Consider the following 20,501-nt stretch of genomic DNA (forward strand, 5'->3'; position numbering starts at 1 on the left):
GAAGGGTAGGAAAAATAAAAAGAATCAGAGGGATCGAGATTGGCACCCCAATGTCATCTCTATGTAACTGGATGACCTTATCTAAGACCCAGGTTGACCTCCTCAAACCCTATAACTTTTTTGTATAATAGGGATAATACTTGTCTAATGGGAATAGCACTGGCTCCCATCACTCAGGGATGGAGTTATGAGCACTGATTGAGATCAGGCCTGTACCTCATGTTTTGCAATGCCTTATTCATGCTTAAGGAGTGAGTGTCTAGTTATTCCTGTCACTGTGGTTGTCATTGTGATGTTGACTTTGTCCTGCATTCTGGTTCTAGAGATAACATCTCCAGCCTCGGTTCCCAGCCAGAGAGCAGTCTGCAGTCCTGGTTGAGTTGCACTCTGTCCCTGGCCACAGACACCACAAGGACTCCTTCTCGGCAGTCAGCTATCAGCAGCCACACCCTTAACGCTCGGTAAGCTTATGTCCTGTCTGCCTCTTAATAGCCAATAGCTGGAAAAGCTTTGAAGGTTGCTGTTTGCGTCTTCCATTTCCTCTGTCCTCCACAAGGCCAAGCAGGCCAGTTTGAGACATGACCCTGGCACTTCCTAGTTAATGTGGCTTTGGGCAGATCAGTTACCCTCTCTGAACCTTCCACGTCTTCATGCGCAAAACAGGAAATAGAGTTACATTTGCTGCTTCAAATAAAAGAGGACATATGCAGTCCTACCCAAGCGTGGTTTTCCAGGTAATTTCAAATGATACAGGTTGAAAACTTTTAAATTGCCATGAATCTGTTATAGTTTCCTTCTGCCTAAGGCAAATCCTACTAGTTTTTCATGTATAGATAGTTCTGGATTCAATTTTTCTTTATAAAAATATTTCCTGACGATTTCTTTAATGGGGACTAAGTATACAGATAGTCTGGATGGTTCCTCCCTAGCTTTGTTTGAATGTCAGGGCTTCCTATTTTCCCTTCTGCAAAGGGGGACGAACTCAGTCACAGCCTGAGACAGGACCCTTAAACATCCATGGGACTGCAAGGAGGTAGCTCCGCCAAATGGGTCTCAGGATTGACTCGGTGTAAGACTCAAATTTTGCTTTTCAGTTCCAGTTCTGTCAGTTCATTTGATTTCCCTTTTCAAGGGCGGCCCTCTTGTAATTAGGAGCTAATGGCTATAAATCAGAAATTATGGATTAAGCAGATGCATAATTAAGATGAAATGCACACCGCTTCTGTGATAACAGAAGAAGCAGTGTGATAAAGTAGAAAGAATAATCACAGCCTAATGGAGCAGACCCAGACAACCCCTTCCTGTCTCGAAACGTGTTTGCTCTGAAGCAGGGGGTTGTTTCTACAAAAAGAAGGGGGTAGAAGTTCACGTTAGCCTTTCAGGCATATTCAGCAAATGGCAAATGTCTGGCACATGTCTGTAGATAATCTTAGGCAGAAAGAATGGATGGAGAAAATATCAAAGGGATGCTCCAAGAATGGGGTGCATCTGGGGAGTTAATTAAAGCAAGATTATCTGATTACTGCTCTTAATTAAAAACAAAGCCCTGCATGTAGAAACATGCCCTCAGTGAACCCCAATGATGAAGGGTTTTTTCCCTCCTGATAACCCAACACCTTTGCTTCCCTCCACCAGCCAACGTAGACGGTCGCAGAAGCAGAGCAGGAGGTGATCAGTCAAGCAGCACATGAACACCCATTAACATAATAGCCAAGCTACATAGTAACAGTGATATTAGCTTAGCCCTTGAATGATACCCTAAGTTGTTTGACACTCACTTGGTGGGAGATGAGAGACTATGGTGGTTTCTGTACAGGGCCTGAGTTAGAACATCTGAATTCTGCTGTTATATTTGCTCTCTGAAACTGCAGATTTGGGCACATCCCTTAGCTTCTCTGTTCCTGTTCCCCCCTGAATAGATCAGGGTTGGCATCAGGGTTAATGACAAGATGCACACTTCTTTTCTTCACTCAGAGCACCAAGAAGGAAATGAGCTGCTTTATTAATGTTGCTATTTATTTGATGCCCAGGAGAACCCCAGGAAGCAGACATCATTACCCTGAGGTTATGGAACAGAAATAGGAGGCACAGAGACTGAAAACAGTGATTCACACATAGTCTTCTATCTCCGCTACAGTAGCTAAGCTGTGCATGATGCAGGTGGGTGCTCAGCACCCCCCCAGAAGCTCTTCCCCCTTTCTTTGCCTTCACCCCTTCCACATCTACAGGCTTGTCCAGCTGTCGTTCAGAGCAGCGATACCTGCACCAAGCACAGTCGTGGGACAGGACGCAAAAAGGCACCATAAGCTCTGTGTTTTCTTCATGTCACTGTTCTTAGGCACACAGTTGGTGCTCAGTAAATATCTATTGAATGAATAGCTAACTATATTTCGAAGGGATAGCAGAAATACTAACTACTTCTGTGCCTTTCTGACATTTGTCCAGGGGATGAGTCACCTATCTGGAGAAGTTTACTAGCAAAGAATATTAAAACTACGTAAGGATCACTATTTCCACATTCACCATCCATCCATTTATTAACTGCCTATTGAATGCCAGAGTCCATGGTGTTAAACCTTGGAAATTTTGAACTCTATCCTCAGAATATGTTTACAATTTAAATACTCTAGTGCTTCTCTATTGGAAGGGGTCATTGAGATTATTTGGTCGATATTTCTCAGTATTCCGGTGAGAGCAACTGAAGAATGTCAAAGGAAATATTGTAGCCAGGTTTTCAGTAAGGACTGTGCCTTGACTCCCAACTCTTGTTATTGTACTAGTTTTCTTTGAATATTTACCCCCTTCAAGAACTTAAACTTAACTGAGAAAGCCTAGCTCTTCTTAGCCAATCTCAATTTCCTTCCCAAACCCAGCTACCATCTTCAGTTTGGTGTATATACATTATATTTAGAAACCTGTATGTACCTGTCAAAAAATACATACCAATAGGCTCTATTGGTATGTATTTTTCCTCAATAATAGACCCTATCAGTACCTATCTATCTCATTCTTTAAAATTTCTGCAAAAGATCTTAGTTATGCATGTCTTTTTTAAACAGTAGTCTTCTTGTTTAACTTTTGTTTCCAAGATAGTTACTATTAACCTGTAAGGCTTCGGGGATATCCTTAAGCTCATGAACAAATGATTCTCTCTATCAAAGAACATTTGCATTTTGAATTTGACTAGATACTGCCAGAATGCCCCAAAGTTCTTTCTGCTTGGAGACCAATAGTTTAGAGTGAGCTTCCTATATGCCACCCTATCCCTTAATACCTGGCACATCACAGGCTCAATAAATGAGTCTCTTGGACATTTCCAGCCTGGCTGAGAAAGAAGGTCACTCTAAAAACAGAAGAGAGCATGAAAGCAGTCTTCTGGAGGGGAAAAAAAGCATTTCCTATATTATTTATAAGGAGACGTCAACTCAAGAGAAATACACCTCAAGATTTATGATCTACAGCCCAGGAACCATGCAGCTGCTGCTGATAAATGCAAAATCTTCTGGAGTCAGAGATACTAAATTACCTCCGTGGGCCCCAGAGAGGGAGTTTATATGTGTTGGTGGAAGCAACCTACCTTGGCTCAGGGGTCTCTCTTAACATCTGGCTGCTGGTGGTGCTAGAACTGTCTGGGACTGGCCTGCGCCCCTGGATTCCTGACACACACCTCGCCTTCCCTCCCCATCCTCCAAGGCTGTTGTTCTGTGAGGAGAGAGCCCTTACCACTTATGTCTTATTTTTACTGCACATCAGGTTTTCCAGAGGGTCCAAACCCCACATGACTCTGAGCCTTCATCCTTATGCCCAAGAGAACCCCAACCATGCTCACCCACACTGTTTTGTGGGGTCCATGCACTGACAGATACTCACTAGCTCAAGCTGCAGACTTGTCTTTCATTGGGCAGTGGCTTGCCTCATTTTATTGGATAATTAGTTCAAACCATCCTGATTTCCAGTTCCTGTGTCTCTAAGGACAGACACACCCAAAATACCTGTTGCATTCAAAGAAAAAAAGTAATAACCTCAACCTCTCTGGCATCTCTAAGTTCATTTCTGCCTGCGGTTCCCTATGAGCTGGCCACTCATGGGCAACAGTGCCCTATCTGCTACCTACAATCCCCAGCAGAGCATTCCTTGGCTCCCTACAGAGGACAGCCCGTATCACGAGGCAGACCCAGGGACGCCCTGGCCGCCATTGACCTGATCACATCACTGTCTCCATGGTGGTCTCGGGATAACTCTGCATGTGATAACATCACTTTGCTGACACCAATGTCTTTTGACACATGGTCACAATGTCCCCTTCCTTGTCCCTTGTAAAACTTTGTCACCCATTCCAGTCTTGCCCTCCAGACCCTACTCACACCATTGTTGCATGGTCAGCTTTGACTATTCTGTAGGATTTCAACAACTGCCATCAGGACTTCCGCTCAATAGCAGACTCTGGCCTTGCAAATCTGCTCCACGACTGCTGTGTGCCATATTGTGTGCCTGCTGCAGGGTGGCAGCAAAGTTCCTGGCACTGCATCTGTCTACGCCCACTTCCCTCTGGTCTGGGCGGATGAGCTCCATCCTGCCCAAGTCTTCTCACGCCCCACTCCTTCCTCTCTGCTACAGTTCTTGGAGCCACCCAGAATCCTCTCTGCTGTGTCAGTTTCCCCCATTCTAGTTGTTCTTCCAAGTGATGAACACCTTCCGGGCCTCCTCCTCCTCACTAGGTCCTATCACCCACGGTCCTGTTGAGTTAATCTTTTTCTTCTCCAAAGTGGGGTCCACACGCACCATGTCCACTCACTTCGTGTATACTTGCATGTGGCTTTCCCACTGCCCAGAGCTGACCCCATCTCTCCACAGAAACTTTTTGTCCCCTGGTGTGCAGTTTCCAAACAGAAAAGCCATTCTCCAGTCCCAGCCTTTTCCTGGACGTCCCAACTGCCACTCGCACCTGTCTCCTTGGCATTCTACTTCCTTGACCTTGTGGATGTTCCTACTCCTTGGTGCTCCTCAACCTTCTCTTTTTGGACTTTTCCTTCTACCTGAGCCCCAAATGCTGGGGTTCACAGGGAAACCCTCACTTGACTATTTTTCCCTCCACCTTGGACAAGGACACCTTAGACAAGGGACAATCCTCTTATGATTTTCAACTCCCACTGATTCCCCAGTTCACCCAAGTCTTAAATGCATCTATTGTATCAAATTGCCTACATTGAAAAGATCACCGACTGGCTGTCCCCAGGTCCCTGAATTCAGCAGATTCAAGAGGAATCTGCTTCCTCCTCACCTCAGTTTTCTCTGCATCCTTTGGTGGTTCTGTCACCCACATGAGCCTCCCAAGCTGGAGTCCTCATGTCCTCTTAGAGTCTCCTCCCTCCCTCTTATCCCCATTCAACAAATTGCTGCATCTTATTTCTGCTCCACCCGAGAAGATGTTCATGTCTCTTGCTGCTTCTCTCCATCTACTAGTCCATCCTCAACCCCTCAGTCAGCAAGGGTCCTTCTGAATGAAAATCTTCTCTCTTGGCTTCCCATCACCTCCCACAGAGGTCAGAAAGCTGCTTCTACAGGCCCTGTCTCACCCATGACCCTTTTTTGTGAGGCAACTTTTTCTTGGGTCACAGCTGTGTTTGTGTTGTATGTATCGCCCATGACTGTCTGCATAATGGCAGAATTGAGTAGCTGCAACAGAGACGACATGGTGCTAATGTAGAGAATATTTGCCATCTGTTCTCTCTAGAAAAATGCTGGTGACCTCTGCCTCCCAGGATAAAGCAGGATGGAGTTCTAATACCATAGCAGACTCGCAGTGCCCACCACAATCCGGCTTTTATCTCCATCTCATTTTCTTCTGCCTCTTCTGCCCAAATGATTTGTAACTGTTCCTCACACACTATGCTATTTCTCACCCCTGGTCCTTTATCCATTGATGCTAGCTGGACACCCTTCCTGTGTTTCTTCACCTAGTGAACACTCACTTGTCCTTCAATACTCAGTTCGTGTGTCACCTACCTCAGGAGTCCTCCTAAACCCTCTGGCTGGTCAGGTGTCCCTCTGCCACAGTTCTATGGATCCCACATGCCCTTTTCCCACAGAGTTTACTAGATTGTGTTGAGAGCACCAGGCCAGGTGTCTACCTCCATTAAACTGTGAGTTCTTAACAAAGTCTTAAACCTTAACGCCTACAGCAGTGCCATCATATAGGAGGTAGGATATAAATATGCATCGGACATAAAAATGACCCATGGGTAGAAGTTACCTGCCTTGTCACCAGGATCGTTAAAAGCATAAGGTTGATACCAAAAACCAAGAGTGGATTTGCGAGACTGGCTGTCTCCTATCATGAGCAAGTTCTTAGCAACATGGAACTAAGGATTAAGGGAATGGAAAAAACTGAAGCTCGAGGCCTCAGCATCCCAGAGGGGATCCTCAGAACCCCAGTGCAGAGTGAGTGCTGAGGCAGTGGTGAACACAGAACATTAAGGGGTGAGGGGGATCTTGAAGTTACACTTCATGGGAATGAAGGAAAAGCAAGACTTCGCAATCGGCTAGCTCTTCCTAATGCAAGTTTACTGCTCCCTGACGGTGAGCAGTCACAGTCTCCGAGTCAGCCCCTCTTCCATGCCACTGTCCCTCCTCAGCATAATGACTCCTTTCCAGGATTGCAGGATGAGCAGATGTACAATGGTCAGCGAAAGCCTGGTGCCAAATTGGCATTTCAAAAGCAGACACAGAAGCTTGCCCGTCCCCTGACCCCAGGCCACACCAGGTGACGCTTTCCCTGGACTGGCGGAACCTATAACTGGTCACGTGCCCATGAGCCAGCGACTGTGGGATTGGGCTAGACTCAACAGCAGAGAATCTTGAGCGCAACAGATACGCTCTTGGCAACGAAAGGGGAATTTCAAGGATTTTGGTTTTAAATACGTGGCACTTAAGATGGGGCCATCAGGTGGAACTGTCCCCACTTCTCCCAGTTTCCTGAGTTCGGAGTCTGGGCCCAGGGCCCCTCAACTAGATCCTCTGATTAGGCCCTCACAGTCCAAAGTTAGGGGATTGGTCAGCATCTGGGGGTTTTGTGGGAGAATCAGCTTCAGACTCATTTCACTTGTTTGTCCAGAGGTTTTAAACCCTGACCAGGATCTATGGAAATGCCAGTGTATCTTTTCATCACATAATGGTCCAGATTCTTTGGGGTCGTAGGTGATGTAAAACCCAACTCAACATGGCTTGTTCAAAAAGAAAAATGTAGTAACTCATGCAACTTGGAAACCAAAGGTAGATCGAAATATTCAAACATTATCAGATGCAAGGGTACTGTTACAGGGCACCCCAGAGTGAACTGGGCCGCCTCTCTGTTGTACTGCAGACACACACAAAAGGGTCAAGAATGGACTTATTTACAAAAGAAGAAAAGAAAAGGAAATGACCCAGAGAAAGAGAGAGGGATACAAAGTAACTGGAATATCTTTCGGGCTAGACTGACTTGGAACTCTGGTAACAAACTAACTGAAACTCTGGTAACAAACTAACTGAAAGCCCTGAGTCCAGGAGTCACACTGTCCAGAGAGCCATTTCCCAAGCAGTAGAGAACGCCATAGGAAAAGGCTCCCTATTTATCCCCCCTATTTATCCCCCAAAGTCCCAGAATTCCTGCTTAGCTCCGCCCTTGGGTCCTCGCAGTTCTCTCCCTGGTACTGCTGGGAGTTGTAGTTTCCAATCACTGGAGTAGGGGGATAGAGTCCAGAAAGCTGGAGTAGGGGGGTGGGGTCCACAAAACTCTGTGGAGTCCCTTTAGGACACCCTTCCCCTTAACAGTACTATAATGTTTATGGGATTGAAATCCCTTATCAACATCTCTGCTCCTTTCTGAGACAGCAAGAGGGTGTCCAACAGCCAAACTCACCAGCTTCCTCCTGAGTCCAGCAGTTAAAAGAGGGTTTCTCTTTTCTCAGCAGCTTCACAAAAATCCCCGAGCCTGACTTGGATTGACCCACAGTGAGTCACATGCCTGTCATGGGACCAGTTAGAATAAAGAATGACGGAGTCTCTGGCCCAGCTCCAGGACCAGGGTTATCCCCACCTGAGACACAGGGCCCTGGGGTCAAGGAACTTCTCCAGAGGACAAAGGTTGCTTTACTTGAATTGAAACAGGAGGATGAAACTGGGTAGATTTAAAAAAAAAATAGCAAATGTTCCCTCCCAAGAGGAAGTTTGAATATGATAGCAAGAGAGAATGAAGAGGGAGAGAGAACATGTTAACGTTAAGGTCCCATTTGGTAGTCTTGAGAAATCCAAACAAAATTGTGTGTATCCTGGACAGAGACTATTTTCCCCAAAATTTCAATGACCGATCTATCACCACGTAATTAGCAATAGTGTGATTTGAATTCATTGCCAAACATGGCTCTCCACTGTTGCTATTGGACGAGTACCATATTGCAGTGTGAGCGTAGAGATTATTGTATAAATTATTCTCACTCACATAATCATCGTGATTTTAATTACTGTGTAATCTTCGCTAATTACTGTTGTATGTATCATTTGCTTTGGTGCCGATTTAACGATTTAACACAACTGCTTTTCGTCTGGCTAAAAGATGGCATTACCACTTCTTTTTCTGGGGGAAATTTGCTTTCTGTAAACATTTGCAGGCCCATTCTCTTGGCTTGTGGATCTTGGTTTAAAAGAAAACGATTTACACATCACCACCCACCTTTCGCCCCCACTTCTTATTTAGATGAGGCTGGCTTGAATGAGTAAAAAGGTCTAAATTATAGGGTATGTTTTTAAAATAAAGTTGTATTTAAAGGAAATGTAATTACTTTACTGCAGAAATGAAGCCAAGGACAGGTCATGTGAGACTTGCTTAAATGTTTAGATAAGACTCCTTTGTAATTAGTTCATTAATTATGTAAATGTGAATGGATGGTACTTAGCATTAAAAACAGCTTGTTCTCAAAGTAGGTTAAGCATCCACAGCTAATCTTATTTCAATAGTACATTTATTTACGGGTCTCTCCAGTCTCAGAACCAGAGCTCAGGGTCATTTTAATCCTCCCTGAATATACTTAATGAATGAGCCTCTCATAAATAGTTTTATGTCTTCCTAGGACAGAAGGCCTCTTTTCAGTTCTATTGGTATTAGGAATGAGTCGAAAAGATGTTAAAACCGAACACATGGAAATGTTCAATGCAAACACATTAGCCATGGGCCCAAAGCCTGAACAAATGTGGCAGAATTCTCTCTGCCCAGGGTTCTCTCTCTGTCCAGGATTCCTCCTGGAGCTGCCATTACTTCCAGACAGGTTTCTGTGGGAAGGACCGAGGGTCTCCATTCTAGAACTTCCGGTCATGGATGGTAGATTTGCTAACCTTTAGGCCATTTGAGACGCTGCTGTGTTTGTCACCGTTTGTATAGAACTATTTGAAATGATCATGATGGACAGTTCAGCACATTCTTTGACAATGGAATTGTTCTAGTTTGTCATAGCTGGAAACTGAACTGGGCCTTTTTTTATTCCCTTTGCTAAGGAAACATTTTTTCCTTTGTTTCCATGCCTGAGAAGACAGAAAGACTTACTCCTTTCTCTCCATTCACAACTTGGGGAGTTTCAGACTCTGTAGGCTTCTAAAAGACAAGGGTTATTCATTTCTGTATTAATAGCATTTGGCATCATGCCCGTAAATGATTCTGTAGAGATGGGTGGATGGACGGGTGGGCAGGTGGGCCGGTGGGTGGATAATTTCCATCCACTTAAAACTGAAATTTCATGAGGAACTGGTAGCTTGCACGAGTAAGTTTGAGACTTTATGTGGTTATGGCCAGGATGCCACACTCAGCTTGAGATGGCCTGTGTGCGAGGACACTCACAGCTTTCACATTCCATACACATGCAGTTCTCACCTGTCAGCGACATGTAAAGTAATCAAGATTGATGTAATTGCTTTACAGACCTTTTAAAAATTATTTCAAGAAGGACCCTATTAAAGATACTCATTGCATTCACTTGTCTTCTTCCCTCTTGCATTTAAAAACATTTTTTTTAAAGATTTATATATTTGTGCATACAGAAATGGGGTACAGGCCAGAGGTGTAGGGGTGGTGAGAGGATTCACCAGAGACAGAGTGGGGAGCAGCACAGGCCGACTGATGAAGTACACTGCTGAGGGGAGCAGCGGGCGGGTCAGGAGAGGTCTGCTGTGTCCTAACGGTCATCTCCAGGGCAGGGATTGAACTCATGCTGAAGTGGCTTTAGCTTCTTAGTCCTGCACCACCAGGGAGGGCCCTCATAGACTATTTTTAAGAGAAATTTTAGACTTACAGAAAAATGGAGCAAAAATGACAGAATACCCCTATGTACCCCATTTTCCCACACACAGTCTCTTCTACTATTATTTTGTTATTAACATCTCCTCATCTAGTAGTCTTTAGTCTCTCTTCATCTAGAATGGTTCCCTCCCTTTCAATCCCTCCAATGAAATTTTTGGGTATAGTTCCAGGTGTGATTCTGATAGGCACCTCTCTTCAGCAATTACTGGTCCTCAAGCCAGGCAGCCAGTGAGAATGTGGGGATGAGGCCAGAACAAAATCTGCTAACCCACAGAAGGTATGCAGGCAGGTGTCTAGTGAGGGAAGGGCACTGGGTTGGCATTAAAAGGTGTCAAGGACCCAGCACCTTCTTCAGATCAGATCTAGAGAGTGATATTAGCTCATACAACCACTGTAAGGAACACAGGCTAACTAGTTCCTGACGTCAAGCCTCCACTCCTCCTCCTCCTCCACTGCAGTAGAGCCTGTGTCTCTGGTTATCTCGCTGTGGCTTCCTCCCTGCTCCCTCGTCCTTTCTAGATGGACAGTGTTTCCAAGTCCTGGCTTCCTTGTCCACGAAATTCAGATCTCAGCCTTCATTTGTCAGGCTTTTGCACTTGATAAGCTAAGTAGAAAGGATCGTCTTCTGCTTGGTGTGTCATCCCTGACCCCTCACCCCCACCCAATTTCTATCTCTCCTCCCAAAAGCCTACTTCAGCCCCACCTCCTGCAGAATGGCCATGCGCCAAGCTCAAGCACTTGCTGTCTCCTGGCCCACCGCAGGCTGTGCCCACAGCCATGTGTCAATTGACTAGAACTTATAGCACTGCTGACACCTTTTTGTGGGCTTATCCAGTTGTCACACCTCTGCTCTGCTGTCCAGGAAGGAAGGGCCCCTCCTCCCCCCTACCTCCCACCCCCCCATCCACAGCTGGGAGCTCAGCTAATAATGTACACAAACAGGCTAAGGTAACAGCCTCAGGTTTGCTACTTCCTCTGAAAGCCTGTTTGCCGCTCTGAGCCTCAGTTTCTTGATCTGTAAAGTCAGACAGTACAGGCCAATCAGAGCAGTAGAGCAAGGCAGTCAAGAGGCTCGGATCTCAGAGCTGGATCCCTTGTTTAAGACCACCGGCTCCCATTTATTACGTGACAAATTACTTACCCTTTCTGAGCCTCATTTGTGCCATGGGAAGGTACTGCAGTGGCTGCTTAAGAAGCTAAAACTGAGTAATGTCTGCAAAGCCCAAAGGCGCAATAGATGGTAGCTGTTATGTAGAATTCGCCTGAGCAAGACAGGGCTTAACTGTCACATTCCCTGACACACCCCGCACAGTTTGGGTTCCCATATCCGCTTTAATTACCATCCACTGGTGAGCTGAATGTGGTTACAGCCTGCAGGCCCTCTTAAAGGGACATCTGGTTTCCCACCCCAGACTTCACCAGCATTAAAGAACATCGATACATTTTTAATTTCCTCTTCAATTCCAGAGTGTGGATGAAGAATGGGGGTGACAGAGTGTCTTTGGGAATGATTCATGGTGTCATTAAATCTGCATTGAGTTTCCTGTAGCTACAGCTGGCCCCGGTCCTGCCCAGACCGAGATCTGGGAATTAGGTCCCGTGCTGTGTGATTCTGTCTACTGCCAGTGTCACCACCGTCTCCTTGACCGGGACCTCGCTTCTTTGTTCATTATGCTCAGTGGATTCTCAACAGTAGATCATATAGGTGTGAGTTCATCTGGTTGTGGTTTCCATCCAAAAAGGTTTGCGATCCAGGGAAAAGAAAAATGGTGAGCATCACATCTGGCCAACCAGCGTTCACATCCAGGCCCGCCGCCTGACAGCGTGACCTTGAGCAGATGCCTCCATTTCTTTATCTGCAAGACAGAGTGGAGGGTCTGACCCTGTGAGATAAGGCATATAAAATACACAGATACGTAAAAGCGTCTCTCACCCTTCTACAGTGTCCACGCAGCAAGGCTACTATGGTAGCCATAAAGCAATGGCGCTTCATTCATAAAACAGCCTGACCTGGGGTGGGGGTGGTCCAGGCCCGGGACACCTATCTCAGCCGCTGCCTCCACTTGAGGTCCGTGTGACCACTACTGCATCTGCAGCCTCACCCTGACCTGCTGGGCACAGAAGCACACCTAGGAATTGCTTATTCCTGAATGCCTGCATGAGTGAAACATTTAACTGCACCAGCCTTTGCCCTGCATGAAGTGCTGGGTGCAGAAGGAGGTATAACTGGGGGTGCTCATGGGCACTGACTATACCTGCCATATGCAGCAGCTCGGATTCCTCACAAAACCCTGCAAGAGAGGGCATAACGTGCCCACCTTGACAGCTGAGGTCAGGTGCCATGAGGGCAGGCATTCAGGAATAAGCAATTCCTAGGTGTGCTTCTGTGCCCAGCAGGTCAGGATGAGGCTGCAGGTGCAGTAGTGGTCACGTGGACCTCATGAGGGTGGAGGCAGTGGCTGGGAAGGGCGAGAACCAGGATTTGAGCCCAGACCTGTCTGCTTCTGAAGCCCATTTTCTTAAACTTGCAGGTAAAAGGAGGTGAAAATAACAGTGCTTCCAAATGTCCATGTTCTGGCTTACCTACCTACTAAGTCTCGAGAAATTTCAGCTACCAACACATAGGGAGTTTGCACTTGTTTACCGACTCATTTAATAAGCATTTATTGGAGGCCTACTGTGTGGCAGTTGCTGAAGCTGCTTCCACTCATCACACACCCTTGATGAGTACCTGCTATGTGCCAGTGCCTTGGCACCTCACTCATTCAATCAGCACGTGCTCGTTGAGCGCCTGCTTCATGCTGAGACACCACCGAGGCACTGGGGTCTGGCGGTGAATATAACAGATGCAGTTCCCAGCGCTCCTGGTCTCTTGCCTCCAGGCATTGCACGGTTGACCTGGTGCACCCATTATACAGCTGAGGAAACTGAGGCCTAGAGGCTCCCAGTGGCATGTGTTAACTGGATGCAGCAGCATAGGAAACACTGTCATAGGGATGAGACAGGTTTGCACAGAAGGTGCTGCTGACTGTGGGGTCAGCTAGCCTGGGGTCAGAGCACACCTCTGCCCCTTCGCTCCTGTGTGTGCTGGCCGAGGCCCCCAGAGTTGCCATGAGCTATGAGTGTGGCTGTCCACACCACGAGGGAGGGAGCCCATCGACTAATTCTCCCTAGTATCCATGGCACCCAGCCCAGTGCCTGGCACATGGCAGGTGCTCAGCTACAGGTCGCTGATGCAGTGCCCACTGACTCCCCCTTTGTTAATGATGGGGCCAGCCCAGCAGCATTATGGGAGGGTGCTCGGGGGTGCCCATGACTCCTCACGGCGGCAGGTGGCTATGCCAGGCAGCCCTTCCATTTTGGTGAGACAAAGGGACACATCCCAGAACTTTCAAGATTTTCTGGATTCTCCTTAGGGAATGAGCATGCCCCCACCTAGCATTTATTCATGCCTGTCTCCCAGTGGCTTGAAGAAGCTTCTCTCCATCATCCCTCACCCTGGCCAAGGCTGGGGAGACAGGCACAGTGATGTCTTGATGGCCAGCCAGCCATCCATCACGCCGTGCCAACAGAAAGGAGTTCTGTCTGAGCCAAGCCATGCAGTGAGCACAGTTTAAAAAAAAATTGACACTTCCCAGGCCCCTGGACAGGAAAGGAGCGTTTCATCCTGCTCAGGCAGCAGGGCTGGGGCCCCGCAGGAGGCCTCTGAAGGCGGTGACTTCTGCAGTCACCACCCAGAAGGATGCACGCCAGGACTCTGTCCTCCGAGGGGCAGTGAAAGAGGAAACAGACAAGACTGAGCAGCGGGTGGATTGCTGAGTAGTAGTCCCGGGAAGAGAACACACCCTTCCTTCCTTCCTGTTTCCCCATCTCTCCCTTGCTGAACGCCCCTCCCTCTGTTTCCCAGGCCCCCACAGTCTGTACCATCTGTGTTGTGTTCCCGTTTCAGGCCCACCCACTGGCGCCCCACGGGCACCAGACCTTTCCGGAAAGGTGGGACCCAGTTCACGCTCCTCACATCAGGTCCTCGGCCCTGGGCAGAGCTCCAGTGCTCACCATCCGGTGGCAGCCAGGCTGGGCCCACGCGGCTGTGCTGGGTCACTGTGGCTCGCGCACCCTCGGGTGGTGCCGCTCTCGGCAGGCCTGAGGACTAGGGCCCCCACAGCCGGGGCTCAGAGAGCCTGTGCCCTTGACCTGGACACCGGCACTCGCAGGCTGGCACCCCAGACCTCCGCCTCTGGACGCTGACCACTCCACGTGCGCCCAGGCTGGCAGACATGACCACAGCAGGGCCGGTCTGCTGCCCTCACACTCCCTGGCTCCGCCCTGCCCTGGCCCTCTTCTGCCCCTCCCGACACCACCTCCTCCCCGTCCTCGCCACCTCCCATCCACTTCCCATTCAGCTTCGGTCATCTGCGTCCTCTGCCTACTTCCCCTGGCCTCTGCTTCTCTCACTCTGCCCACTTCCCGCTTCCTCTTCCTCATGCAGTTGATTCTCAGCATAGGCGCGACTCCACTCAGCAACATACACAGCACGTCTACTGTGTGCTGGCCCTGCCTCAGTCAGGGGTGCGGGCGCAGGCCTGGACGCAGGTCCTCCCTCTCCTCTCCCTTGCCCTTCTCTGCCTCCTGTAACTGTGTCCTCTCCCCCCTTTAACTCTCTGTCCTCCCTTGACCGTGCCCCACCTGGCCTCCGCCATCAGCACCAGGCGTGGAGCCGGGGCGCAGCCTGGCACGGCCGGGCAGGTTCAGAGACGGAGCCGGATGCTGCCACCATCCCCACGTGGCAGGCGATGGCTGAGACTGAGCGACCGAGCGCCCGAAACACATTCATCACGCCCGCCTCCTTTCAGGGCCAAGACAGGACGGAAATGACTTTTGTCAGCTCTGCGGCAGCCCACTGCCCCTGGCAGCTCCAAGCTGTTTATTAAAAAAATAAGAAGAAGAAAAGGAAATAAAAGAGTGCGAATGCCGTCTCCCCCTGTATTCGGGGAGCGATTCCAAAGCAATGATGTTGACAAACACACCTGCAGGTAATCACAAAGGAGCGCTCGGCCCTGGCCCGGGTACTGTCCAGTGTGACCGAGATGGACGATGACAGCCAGCAAATGGAAAAGGAGCCGCGGCTCGGAACCCCGCGTGGCTTCTGTTTTAGCAAGTGGAGAGTGACCTTGCCAAGGAACTCAGGAATTCAGGCTCAAGGTCACCTGCCCACTCAGCCTTCTGGTCCCCCCTCTGGGAACATCAGCGGAAACTCATTGCATCCAGCAGTAGTTAGGCCTGGAGATGGAAAGATTATTAGTAGTGATAATGGTGACTATTAATGGCTAATTATTAATGATGAATAGCCATTAATTATCGGTTATTAATTATTCATCATGACTCTTAACCGAACAGGCACTGGGCCAAGACTTTCCTCTCCTTCCAGGGGCTGTCCTGTGAGGTGAGGTGGAGGATGGAAGGTAGGCATGGAGGAAGCTGGGCCTGGAGCAGAGTGAGCTCCTGCCCTTAGCTCAGCTCTGAGAGGGGTGGTTGGAGGTTGGGGAGGGAGCAGGTAGCCTGATCAGGAGCACACTGAGGAGGGTGAGGGGAGATAGGCGATGGAGATAGCTTGTCACATCCCAACATCAGGGTCTACCAGTGGCCCCACCCCCACCCCCATATCCTGACCCTCCTCCTCCCTGCCACCCAGGTGATGAGGTGAAGCCTGGCAGTACAGCCTGCCCCATGCCCGACCCTGGACGGGCTCCTTTCACGGGGCGCCATTTCCATGAGGGCCTCCCTCAGGTCTCCAGGCAGGCGGGGACGCCTGCCAGCCCCGGGGGCTTACAGAAGGGGAAAGCTGCAGTGCCCCAGAGCTCAAGGAGAGTACTGGAAAAGATCCCGCCATGCTGTCTGCACCCCTGTCTCCTCGGGCGTCACTTCCAGGAGCCTTTGGCTTGGCTTCCTTCCCAGATTTAAAAGCCCTTTGGGTCACTGTGGTTCATTCTTTTCCTTCTCAAATGTGCTGTGTGATCGGGAGTTGGGGTGATGCTATCACGCTGCAGTGAGCCAGAAAGCTCCTCAGATTCTTGGGCCAGAATCAGCCTCCCGGAGTGGAGGGCTGAGTCTTGCAACACACAGTCCTGATGTTACAGGGAGGCAGCGAGGCAGTGAGAGGGCTGCATTTCCAGGGCTCTGGCCCCCAGCTCCCAGCTTGTCAGCAGTACCCAGACTGACATGTGGAACCCTTCTGCTTTTTTTTTTTTTTAAAGATTTATTTATTTGTGCATACAGAACTGGGGTACAGGCCAGAGGCTCAGGGGCGGTGAGAGGCTTCACCAGAGACAGAGTGGGGAGCAGAACAGGCAGATCGACGAAGTACACTGCTGAGGGGAGCAGCGGGCGGGTCAGGAGAGGTCTGCCACACCATGTGGTCACCTCCGGGGCAGGCGGGAATTGAACTCATGCGGAAGCAGCTTTAGATTCTCAGTGCTGTGCTTTAACCCGCTGCGCCACCAGGGAGGGCCAGCTTTTTTTTTTTTTTTTTTTTAAATTACAACTTAGCTGGTGGGCAGGAAAGGGGTCATGGCACATGGTGATTTGGTGATGGGAAACCCAAGGGGATTGCAACTGAGATGGAAAAACGAACAAAAAATATGTAAAAATAAACTAATATAATAAAAAAAATTTAGAACTTAAAAATAAAAAAAAAATCAGGAGAAAAAACAAAACTGGCCGATGGGCTCCAGTTTCTCTCCCTGAAACGGTGCCCCTAAGATTGCAGCCCCTGTGAGGTCCCCACTCATCAAAGGGAAAGTGCCTGGCCCCACGCTGCAGAAAAGCCAAGCCAAGTCTCAGAATAGAAACCATCTGTTTTCTACCAAGGCTGGGCTCAAGCCTATGCCGTGTGTCTTTCCTTGGGAGGACAGGCTGTACCCCACCCACCCCATGAGCTATCGGGTGTCATGAATGCCAGTGAGGCACACGTCTCTGTCATCAACTCTCAGAAGCCCTGTTGGTGAGCCTGTCCTCTGGACTTGGTCCTAAATAAATAAATAACCTCCATGGGGTTCCTCTGAGGGTCCCCCTCATGTCTTCAAAAAACAGGTCACTTGTTTCACAATCGGGTGACAGGTGCCATCATGTGGGACATGATGCCTCATAAATCCAAGTCCTCCATCCTGGCTGCATTTTTAATCTACTCAAACGTACTTAGCTGGGTTTAATTATAGACAGAAATTGCATTTCAGAAAGCAACAAGAAATCATTTACATGGCTTGAATTTGTGCATTAAATCACACGGTTCATTTGCGACTGCGGTAGGGATGGCGCTTCCAGAGAAAAATAGGATTCGCGCCTCTGCTTAGTGGCTCTCGCACCACTTGCACAAACTGTATGAATTGCACAATTTCTACTGACTGCGTTTTTCTTCTTGGCGCAGGATAAGCGAGGAGGCCGGCGACGCTGAGAGGACCCTGAATGCGTCCGCACGGGGCGGAGCCAGGGACGTGACGCACAAAGTCTCCGGGCAGGAGTCATCTCCCCTCTCGCTCTGCAGCCCAAAGTACTGCCTCTCCGGGGCTGGCGAAGAGTGCGGCCCCTTGGGAAAGCCCACAGAGAGATCAGGGACACCATCTTCTTCCCTGGCTTCTCGAAGGACAGGCATGTCCCCGCCGTCCAGAGAGAAGCTGCCCAGTCCTTCAGCGGCCCTGTCCGAGTTCGTGGAAGGACTTCGCAGGAAGAGAGCGCAGAGAGGCCCTGGGTCAGCTCTGGGCCTGGAGGACTGGCCCCCTGACCCCATCTACCAGACCACCGCAGTGTCCACGCTGAGGAGGGCCAGGGCCATCGGTGGGGAGGGGAACCTCTCCCCAAGGTCCCGGGCAAAATCACCCCTAGAAACGGAGGGTGCCGCCGGGAGTTCGGCCGGCCTCCTGCGGTCTTCCAGCCTGAGATGCATCTCTTTGGAGAACACGGAGGGCACCAGCCCACCCCCAGAGAAGCTCAAGACCCGGTTCAGTTCCTGCGAGTCCCTCTTCCAGTCAGGTCCCGGCCTGGGGAGAAAACTGAGCTCCCCGGCCACCCCCAGGGACAAGCTCTTGTCCCCTACGCTATGTCCCCGGAGGCGCTGTCTGGAGTCCTCGCTGGATGATGCAGGCTGCCCTGACCTCGGGAAGGAGCCTCTCGTTTTCCAGAACCGCCAGTTCGCTCATCTAATGGAGGAACCCCTGGACAGCGACCCATTCAGCTGGAAGCTCCCCAGCCTCGACTATGAACGCAAGACCAAAGTGGATTTCGACGACTTCCTCCCTGCCATCCGGAAGCCTGAGACGCCTGCGTCTTTGGCCAGAGAAGCCAACGATGGACAAGACAGCTTGCGGCATCCAGGTGTCCACTTTGAGACGGAAGAAGCAGAGCGGACCTTCCTCTCAGGGATCAAGACCATTTTGAAAAAGACTCCTGAGCCCAACTCCGACTCCGACTCCTCCTCCAGCTCCTTCAAGAGCACCAGCAGCATCAAGAGCCGACCCCGAATCCCTCGCCCAGAGGGTGATGGTGGTGAGCGACTGTCCTCTGAGAACAGAGAGCCAGGAGCAGGGAGGAAAGACGAGGATGTTGAGAGCATCATGAAGAAGTATCTCCAGAAGTAGAAGCCTGCCCAGGTAAAGGCAGCAGACCAGACTGGGACCGTCCTTTTCAGGGATCGAAAGTCAGCAAGAGCCTGGACCCAGGTCTGGCAGCCTGGGAGGGCTGCGCAGGTGCTGCAATGCCTGTAATGCTGTGATTCGTTTTTCTAGAGACAAGGGTTTTTAGAAGTGTTAGCTGCAATCCCGTGTGGCTGAATGCAAAGCTTATCAGAAGCCTGTGCTAGATACCACCTGTTTCTCTGCACTGAACGTGTAGACCCATCGGAAAGCAAGAGGGTCCTGGGAGACAGGGCTAAAGAAGGTGCTGGACTTTTAAAATTCCCCACCCTTGGAGCCAACTCTTGCATTAAATATACAGAGAGAAATCAAGGCATTGGAAATGGGGATGGAGGGATAGGTTTGAGGAAGAAGGAACAAGGGCAAAGGTCACAGAGCAGCCCTGGGGGGGGGGGCGGGGGGGGGGGGCCAGCAAAACTCCTCTCTGCCTCCTGGCTTCCTCCCATCCTGATCCTGGAACACAGGTAGGAAGAGGAATTGTCTGCAAAGAACGCCTTCGTTTCAGGAATGTCGACCTGGTGGTCACTTAGTGCCCACAGTGACCCCCAGAGGTGGTTAGGACTATTTACTCCCACTTTACAGCTTGACAGACTGAAAATCAAATGGGTTAAGCCTCTGAACCAAATCACCCAGACAGAGCTGGGTTCCACACCACTGTGTGAGGTTCCTACGCCAGCCAGCTTCCTGACTCGCCTCGATGGAGTTGGATCGTCCGGCAGGAGGCCTGCACTGATCCTCCAGATGGAGGTAGAACCGGAACCCCAGACTCCAGCGAGACTGTTGAACAAGGGAGGATCAAGGTCACTAGCCAACCCAAGCCCCCCTGACTCCAGTGCAGTGCTACAGGCACCGGGCATTCTGCCCCAGGCTCCCTGCAACACACACAACCCCTACAGCAGGGTGCGGAAGCTCCCTCAGGGTTCAGACCCTGCAGGCCCCTCCGGTGACCCACTGCATCCACACACTCCCAGTGCTGAGTCAGCCTGTGGCAGCTCGAGGCTCACGTGCCGCCCGTGGGCGCCAGACCGCACCTAGCGTCTCGCCCAGCCCTCCTTGCAACAGGCCCAGGACAGACACCCTCGGCTGCCAGAGACCTGCTTCTCGAGAGGCAGCCTCAGCCCGTCAAAAAGCCGTTGCCCCTTCCACGGAGATGGGCTTGCACCGTATTAGAGCAAATTAATTTGACTTAACGTGGCCTTTCTTTTCTCAATTACCAAGCAGAGAGCTGATACTCATTTATATTATTATGCTCTCGGGGACACACAGGCAGCTTCAAAGGCCAAGTAAAGGACACGCGTCCACGCGGGGACCGGTCCTTAGCAGCAGGCATCAGAGAACATCTCGTCTCTGCCATCGTTTACTCGTCCAGGCCCTTCCCTGCGCCCAGCCAGGCTCGCCACGATGGGATGGCTGCCTCAGACGCCCCTCCATGAGCTAAACAAACAGAACAGCCCCGCTCCCCAGATGTGTGCATCCGTGGGGCTGGGACC

The 20,501-nt window shown here is 49.9% G+C and overlaps 1 protein-coding gene across 1 annotated transcript in view; it reads left to right on the plus strand.

The window, feature by feature from the left end:
• MYO18B (myosin XVIIIB) overlaps positions 1-18,957 on the plus strand; it is a 230,720-nt gene extending 211,763 nt beyond the window's left edge. The window contains exons 41-42 of the mRNA XM_004690853.1: positions 324-461; positions 17,751-18,957. Coding sequence (XP_004690910.1) covers positions 324-461; positions 17,751-18,957 — 1,345 coding nt within the window. The remainder of the gene's footprint in view (positions 1-323; positions 462-17,750) is intronic.
• The last annotated feature ends 1,544 nt before the right edge of the window (positions 18,958-20,501 follow it).

This window comes from Condylura cristata, unplaced genomic scaffold, assembly GCF_000260355.1.
Source record: "Condylura cristata isolate star-nosed mole 26May11 unplaced genomic scaffold, ConCri1.0 scaffold00029, whole genome shotgun sequence".
In the NCBI taxonomy this organism is placed as follows: Eukaryota; Metazoa; Chordata; class Mammalia; order Eulipotyphla; family Talpidae; genus Condylura; species Condylura cristata.